The 8,384-nt window shown below is 40.3% G+C and overlaps 1 protein-coding gene and 1 pseudogene across 1 annotated transcript; both read right to left on the bottom strand.

The window, feature by feature from the left end:
- Window positions 1-730: 730 nt before the first annotated feature.
- Window positions 731-3,074, bottom strand: MAS1L (MAS1 proto-oncogene like, G protein-coupled receptor). The gene is made up of 2 exons (XM_039467883.2): window positions 3,004-3,074; window positions 731-2,352 (listed from the first exon to the last, which is right to left on the bottom strand). The coding sequence occupies exons 1-2, from the start codon at window positions 3,066-3,068 to the stop codon at window positions 1,314-1,316; spliced, it is 1,104 nt and encodes a 367-aa protein (XP_039323817.2). The 5' UTR covers window positions 3,069-3,074; the 3' UTR covers window positions 731-1,313.
- Window positions 3,075-3,831: 757 nt separating this feature from the next.
- LOC141584167 (small ribosomal subunit protein eS17-like) lies at window positions 3,832-4,237 on the bottom strand (annotated as a pseudogene).
- Between the last annotated feature and the right edge of the window lie 4,147 nt (window positions 4,238-8,384).

The following is an 8,384-nucleotide window of genomic DNA, read 5'->3' as shown; positions in this document are numbered from 1 at the left end:
AGCAATATCATATATATATAAAGTAATATTATAGAATGCCAATTCTAGTCCTTGAAGGATTGTCTAAAATCATAGACATAAAATTAATAGGGCTGAAATAAATATATGTAGTTAAAGGAAATGAAATTGTTATTCAAATTACAAAGGAGTATTATTAAAACTTATTATGTACAAACACTGGAACACAGAAACTGAATCATGAAATAATGATTTCAATCTCACAAAATTTTTTATCTTCTAGAAGAGGCTTAAAATAAGACCAAAAGAGTGGAACCATTACAAATTATGATAATGTTATAAGAAATAAAAGATCAATAAGATTTCATGGCGAATGTGGTCATAGAGATGCTCTTCAAGTTGATCTTTTTAACTAGAGATAAAAGGTGGAAAAGGCAAAGACAAGAAATATTGTGAATGACAATTTCTCACAGAATAAGGAAAATTTGCAAAAAGAATGTGTGTCATTCAACAAAAGAAAGCCAATATAAGAGTTTTGTAAGTAGGATGGCAAGTTAAATGGTATTAAGTTGGAGAAGAGATGAGGTAAATTTATTTTCTTCAAAGTCAAAAGTTTGGTTGTAATTCTAACCCAGTGAGGAGGGATTACATTATACAACTTAATGTTTTTGTACATTTATTTAACACACTGCAACACATCATCCTTACTAAATAATTATTACACATGTTGCAAAATAAAATCCAGTGAGTCCTATATATTCATAAGGTTAATTAATCCTCACACCAACCAAGTGTATTAAATATCAACTTTATCCTCCTCTTGCATAAGATGAAACAGACTTACAGAGAGTAATTTGCCCACAATGACATGCTTTGAATGGGAAAGCCAAAGTTTGGACAAAGGCAATCTGGGTGCAAAACCCTGGCTCTTACTTCTTATGTGATGATGGCTCTTGGTGTAGAGAATCAGGTAGTCAGATAAGTTCAGGCTCTATTTAAGGAGGAGATGGACAAAGGGAGGAAAATTTATGACTGGACTTGGAGGATGCTCCAGGATAATGACAGAGAATAATGCATGGCCTTTTGTATAGACCCTGTTTGGGATTTCACAGATACCAGGAAAGTCTCACTGGGTCCCATTCCCCTTATTGTTGGAACTGGAGCTCATTCAAACAGGGTATACTGCCTAGAAAGGAAGTTAATGTCCCTTCCAACCACAAACAGCAAGGGGTTATTCTGGAAGTCCATGAAAGCTGTACTTGATTAGAACAAAGCATTGATTTCATGCAGCAGTCTTATGAAGCAGAACAGGCTGGGTTACTATGTGTAAAAGTCCCCTACTCAGATGTGGAAAATCATGTTTCCACTTTGACTCGGTGCTCCATGGGAAGAAGATTCTCCACATGCTGAGTAGAGTCCTGCTGCTCCACTGAGTCAATGCCAACTGCCTTTTTGTTCCTCCCCAGCTCTGGCTTATCTGCTAATGCCCGTCGCAGAATCACTCTGAGAGGTTCCTTCAGCCTTTTCTTTCTGAGGCTGCCCACAAAGAAATAAATGATAGGGTTAGCACTGGTATTTATAATGAGGAACAAGGAAATTAAATAGGAAGTGGTGACCAACATTTTGAAATCTGATATGAAGGATGCCATGGTCAGGGGTAGGGCCCAGAGCAGGAACATGGTGGCTGAGATCTGCACGACCACATAGACCCTGGTGGCCTTTCGCTGCTGGGAGCAGCATAGAAGTCTAATGAGCAGAGTCAGACTGGACACACACATCACAAGTAAAAGGATACCATGGAAGACCTCAGAAATCTTTAGAAATATGACACATGCCTCTACATGTTTCCAGTAAATTAGGAAAAGTGAATTTACTATGTTGGTGCAAAGAGACAAGGCCCAGATAAGGCTGCAAACAACAGTAGATGTGTATTTTGGGCGGTGGCATCTGTACCAGATGGGGAAGAGGACGCACACACACCGCTCTATGCTGATGGCCACCAGGAGACAGAGACACACCTCAAAGGAGAAGGGAGACACTATGGCCAGGAAATTAGGGATAAAAAACACAACTCCATGATAAGTTAGCAGAATCATTTGTAAGAACCCCACAGCCGAGCAGCAAAGATAGATCACGCCAGCAGCAGCCAGGTGGAGGATGTACACTGTGTAGGGATTCGTGGGCCCACAGCAAAGCAGCCAGAAAACAGTGCCATTCAATAAGACCCCACAGAGGGAGACCAGCACGGCTGTGGGGGCAATGATCTTCAAGGGCAGGGCCTGCTGCCCCACTGCCGTGCTCATTAGCATATGTGCAATTTTATTCTTCTCATTTTGAAGGAAGACTCCACAGAGCTGGGATAGCAGGTCTGGGTTCTGTGCCTCCTGGTCACCACTGTGGAGACAAAGACTGCATGAGAGAGGTATCTGTGACACCAAATGCTGTTCATCCATCTCTCTGGCTGAACCGGTAAACTTTTCCCCTAGGCCATGGGGTGCTGGGACCTGGGTGGGCTACAACACCACAGTCAGGGGAGTGGTCCATCTAGTGGTATCCTTGGGCCTCATACCCCTTGCCTCTACATTTTCCTAAATTGGAATAGAACACCCATTGTTGGGTGTCCTTTTTAGAAACAGCTGAACATTAACTATATATCAGAGTGGATGGGAATATCCACTCTGCAAATAACTCCCCATGAATTTGTGATCTGTTCTCCTTCCCCCAACATATCTCCTGTTGTAGAGGATGCCCCAGGCCTATCCACATAGACCCAATATCTTGTTGTGTTGGGGCACTAATGAGTCACTAAGCATTGAGAATGGAGATTTGTGTCTGATCCAGGTTCTAGTCATGAGACACTAGTGTCTCATCTCTTTCAAACCCAGGCCTGGGGCATCCTTGGGCAGCCATACAAGATGCAGCAATGCCACAGTATGGCTCCACCCTGGGTTCAAACAGGTACAGGGGGGCACCAAGATTTCCAAGACAGGCATTTCACAGCAGTTGGCACCAAAGAAGTTCTTTCTATGGCTGGCAGGACTTGACCTGGAAAATAAGGAAATCTGCCTTTCTCCAGGGATATGAGGCTCAGGCAGTGTCTGTGTGAGCATCGACTGCTGTGCTCCAAATGTCAGCTGAAGAGAAGAAAATGAACAGACTTAGGGTGCAACAAATACAAAAGAGGCCTAAGAATATTAATAGAAATATTAATATAGAAAGAATAGCATTTTAATGCAATGTAAATATATTAATATAGACTAGCATCTTAATACCATGTAAATATATTTGTATATTAATAAATTATATTAACATAATATTGCTATCTTAACATGTTACTAATACTGATGTCATTAATATATTCATATTATATATTTATGTTAATATATTAATATGATATATTCTCAATTATGCTATCAAAGATATTGATAATTAACATTATTTAGCTTATTAATAATGTGTCATTAACAATATTTATTTATTGCTGTTGTCCCAGGCATATTGAAAATAAAATCCCTGGCCGGGCGCGGTGGCTCATGTCTGTAATCCCAGCACTTTGGGAAGCGGAGCTGGGTGGATCACGAGATCAAGAGATCAAGACCATCCTGATCAACATGGTGAAACCCCGTCTCTACTAAAAATACGAAAAATTAGCTGGGCATGGTGACGCATGCCTGTAATCCCAGCTACTCAGGAGGCTGAGGCAGGAGAATTGCCTGAACCCAGGAGGTGGAAGTTGCAGTGAGCCGAGATCGCGCCATTGCACTCCAGCCTGGGTAACAAGAGCGAAACTCCGTCTCCAAAAAAAAAAAAAAAAGAAAAAGAAAAGAAAAGAAAATCCCGTGAGTAATGTATTTTACAGCATTGTAGAAAGATTCAAACAGCTTCACGAGGTGTTTTGAAATTCATCCCTACTGTAAGCCGAGTGTCCTGCAGGTTGGGCAGGCTGCCAAAGTCCAAAAGCTTCAACATTTCCTTAGTGTCAGGATCTACTTCAGTGATCTCATGATCCAGGGCTGAGACCTTCGGAACATAATTGTCTCTCCTTTCTTTCTCCTACTCCTGCAGCTTTATGGAGATACCTCTCACTAGACCTCTCTGAATCTGCTTTGCCAGATGTGTGACATCGCCTGCTCTCTTGTTGTAGAGCTTCTTGCTGAGGATAACGGCGATCTCCTCACACACACTTGATAGTGTGTAAGTCATTGCCCAGGCACATGTGGTACTTTTCTATGATGACCCGGGCTGCCTTCGTCACAGTTTTGATGCAAACACGACACATGTTGGTGGGTCTTTGGTCATCGATATTAATTGATATTAACGTTATTCAGTTTATTAATAATGTATCATTAATATTTATACAATAATAGTAAAATAGTTCATCAGTACATTTTAATAATGTCAATATGCTTATAAGATATTAATTTATTATTGATACACGTGAATATATTAATATATTAACAACATATATTAATATATTTGGTATACTATATTATTTATATGATATGAATATGCTATTAATGGTATATTAATGACAATATATTAATAATAAATGTTATTGTGATTAATAGTTGTTTGTAATTGTATTTTATTATAATTATTTATGATTATATTATAATTAACAATAAGTACTGTTATATCTTGTTTATAATGAATAATTATTAGTATTATTATTTTTAAACTACTTCTAATAATTATTATTTTTATAGAATCTGGAATACGAAGCAGACTTTGCAAGGCTTCTCTGACCTCTGCCTCCAGCTCTAGGATCTGTGAAACACACTGGTGTCTTCTCCTAAACCTCCTTTTTTTAAGCTCCTTGAAAGACCATTTTATCATCTCCAATCAGCAGGAAAATGCCTCTTCAGTAGGCATGTGTCACTTGCCACAAACTTATCTTTGGCATGAGGATAAGACAGTGACTAAGGCAGAACTGTCTGTATCTTCTTTGGGTTTACATTGTGATAATTGCTATAAGAAAAATAAAATGGACTGAGTGGATAGGAAATGATAAGGGTAATGGGTGTTTCCTAGTGGGATAAATGAGGGGACCTTCTTAGTAGGACATGAAGATTTGAGTGACCTACTAGAGCAGTTGGGTGACAACTGGAAGGAGAGAGCCACAGACAAACTCACCAAGTTCTCCACTCTGGGGCAAGTAGCTTCATCTGCTTTGCTAATCCTTAATGTTCCTTTCCAGAGAGGTCATCTTATGCAACTTGAGCTCAATAACTATTTTTCTACTATTGAGTTAGTAAACCCCAAAAAGGTCTCTGCAATTCTAGAGAAGTAAGGGCTTATAAGCCATATTCAAGGTCGATATTCTGATCTCAGCCATCAGTGTACAGAAAGGGGCAGCCAGACCCCTTCAGAGCAGCACTGAGCTGCTGTCCCTGGAGTGGTGGAGCCTGACCACAGCTTCCTCTTTCAACCACTGAAATCCTTATCACTATTTTGCAGAAGACCAAAGGCATAGTCTCAGATGTGAATCTACTCACATGTTGGAAGTTTGCCCATGATGCTGAGAGCTGGTTTAAGTGGAAGATTCTGGATGAGTGCAGATATGAACTGTCAGCAGGAGAGCTCTGCTCTGTCTTTTTTCAAGACTCTGAGACAGAGGCCAAGAGCCTAGCATGAAAACACCTCAGACAATGCATCCAGAATAAGGGAGAACTGATATGAACCATTCACCCTCAGCCAAAAACCTGCTAACCTTGGGGAGGTGTGGTACCTCAAGGCTGACCACAAAATAGAGATCTCATGTGTTTTCCTTGGGGAGATTCCTGGCCACCTTCCTGTCTCAGGAAGATGAATGGAACTGTTTCACTGGAAGATGCCAACATCCCCTGTCCAGGGCCCTTTCTCTGAGCCTTGGACATTTCTGCTGAGTTGGCTAGGGCTCTGAGAATCAGCCCTGATGACCCTGATGCCCCGTTATGGAGTCCAGAACACTGAAGAACTTAGGATGCTTGAGAGGTGAAACCCTCTCGGCCCAAGGAGATCGAACCATCCTTTCCAAAGATCCTGAACACTGATAGTGACTTCTTATACTTGAAGACAGCTTCATAGGTGAAGTTGTCAGAGAAGTTGAGCTCACTAAAGCAAGATGTTTCTGTAACAAAGAAAAATCATTAAATGAGGCACTACAGCTGATCCATGGGAATTTTCAACAAGATGTTAAAGATTTCACTAGAGCTTAATCTTAGTCCTGCAGCACCAAGGGTATACTCTTCCTCCTACTGACCTGGGAAGAGCCAGTTCAGGGGAGAATAGGAGGAAAGAACCCCAATGTCCATTAACAGAGAGTGCCATCAGCTTCCAAAATGTGTCTCCAGTCAAGGACAAGCCAAGGTGACTCATCAAAGAGATGCAATCAAAACCACAACTAGATAGCACCTTACACCTGTTAGGATGGCCATTATGGAAAAACAAAAGATAACAAGTCCTGATATGGATGTGGAAAAAGGGAACACTCACATACTGTTGATGAAAATGTAAAATGGTGCATCTTCTATTAAAAAAAAATGGAGATTACTAAAAAAATTAACAATAGAATTGTACCATATGATCCAGAAATCCCACTTCCGAATATTTATCCAAAAGAACTAAAATCAGATTTTCAAAGAAATATTAGGACTCTGATGTACACTGCAATACTATTCGCAATAGCCAAGATGTGGAAACAACCTAAATATCCATCAAAAAATGAATGAAGAAAATGTTATGTGAACATACCATAGAACAGTATCCAGCCCTTAAAAAGAAGAAATTCTGTCATATGTTACAACATAGTTGAACCTGGAGATCATTATGGTAAGTGAGATTAGCCAGTCATAAAAGAAGAAATACTCCATGCACTTAAATGGGGTATCTAAAATAGTCAAATTTATAGAAGCCAAGAGTGGGATGGTTGTTCCCTGGGATGGAGGGTAGGAAGTAGGGAGTTAGTGGTCAGTGGGCATAAAGTTTCAGTTTAGCAAAATAGATAAGTACTAGAGCTCTACTGCACAACAGTAGTAGTTGCCTATAGTCAACATTAGTGTACTGAAGTGTTTTTGGAACTGAAGCTGCTTCATCTTTTTGAGCCTCGGGTGCTTCCTCTGCAAAATTAGAATACTGGTAATACCTACTCGTGGGTTTGAAAATTAAATGGGTGGATAGCATGTAAGTGCCTAGAGCAGTGCTAAGTATATAGTGAGAGATGGATAAATAAATATCATCCTTTTGGGGCAGATGAATATTAATAAGCAAATGCAGTAAATTAGATCATTTCAGATGGTGCTTGCTACTCTTACGGAACAAAAAAAAAGTGGCAGTGGAATGGACTATCCCAAGGAAAACGAAAAAGACACTGAGCCACTTAGGTTGGTCCTTTCTGAGTTGGTAATATTTCCTGACTTTTTCAGTAAGACAATCCTGGGTATATCTAGAGGAAGACTGCCACATATTGTGAGCACCTATGGGTACAAAGGCCCATAGGAAGGATGGTCGTATAGTTGAAGAAAAGAAAGAAGGCCAGTGTAGCTGAAGTTTAGGGAAGGAAAGAGGGAGAGAAATAAGTTTAGAGGAGTAGGCACCTGTGGAATTATATAGGCCAAGACAAGAAATTTGAATTTTAAATTCAATGGCTGGCTGTTGGAAAGTTTTAAACTCAGAGAATAATAATATCTGGATTTATTTATTTATTCATTCATTCATTTAGAGATGAGGTCTCAGTCTGTCACCCACAGGCTGGAGTTCAGTGGTGCAATCACTTCCACCTCTCCAGCCCAATCAATGCCCCCACCTCAGCCTCCTGAGTAGCTGGGACCACAGGCATGTCCCACCACATCTGGCTATGTTTCTTTTTTAATTTTCTAATTTTTTTTTCTCTCTCTCTCTTTTTTTTTTTTTTTTGTTTTGTTGTTGTTGTTGTTGTTGTTGTTGTTGTTGTTGTTGTTGTTGTAGAGATGGTAGTCTCCCTATGCTGGTCTCAAACACCTGGAGCTCAAGAGATCCCCTCCACCTCAGCCTCCCAAAGTGCTAGGATTACAGGGATGAGCCACCACACCCAGCCAAGGATTTGCATTTTAATAGATCACTACTGCACACTTAAAATTATTAGGATAATATATCTTGTGTCAAGAAGTCTTACCACAATAAAGCAAAATTCACATGCATAAAAAAGAATAACCAAGGATGAATTCCAGCCCCCAGTCCTCAAAGGAAGGGCTGCACTGTCCTGTTAATGTTCTTTCCCTGGGCAGAAACACATCTAAAATCCTTGAAAACATTCTTCTGAATTAGAGAGATAAAAAAGAGAACCAGATGTAAAGAGAACACAGTTCTCTTACCTGTGACATTCTTGCTGGGGCAAGGGGCAGGTCAGGGGGCAGTGAGGCTCAGACAGAAGGACAGGTGACCCCACTGTGGACCAATGGTCTGGAATC

This window comes from Saimiri boliviensis, chromosome 4, assembly GCF_048565385.1.
Source record: "Saimiri boliviensis isolate mSaiBol1 chromosome 4, mSaiBol1.pri, whole genome shotgun sequence".
In the NCBI taxonomy this organism is placed as follows: domain Eukaryota; kingdom Metazoa; phylum Chordata; class Mammalia; order Primates; family Cebidae; genus Saimiri; species Saimiri boliviensis.
The sequence above is the reverse complement of the archived record's forward strand: the minus strand, read 5'-3'. Positions and strand labels throughout refer to the sequence as shown.

Bases quoted from the DNA above. Each gene is read 5' to 3' on its own strand.
- MAS1L (XM_039467883.2), bottom strand. From the start codon at position 3,068: ATGCTCACACAGACACTGCCTGAGCCTCATATCCCTGGAGAAAGGCAG. The intron at 2,353-3,003 runs GTCAAGTCCTGC...TTGTCTCCACAG, and splicing joins CAGATTTCCTTATTTTCCAG to TGGTGACCAGGAGGCACAGA.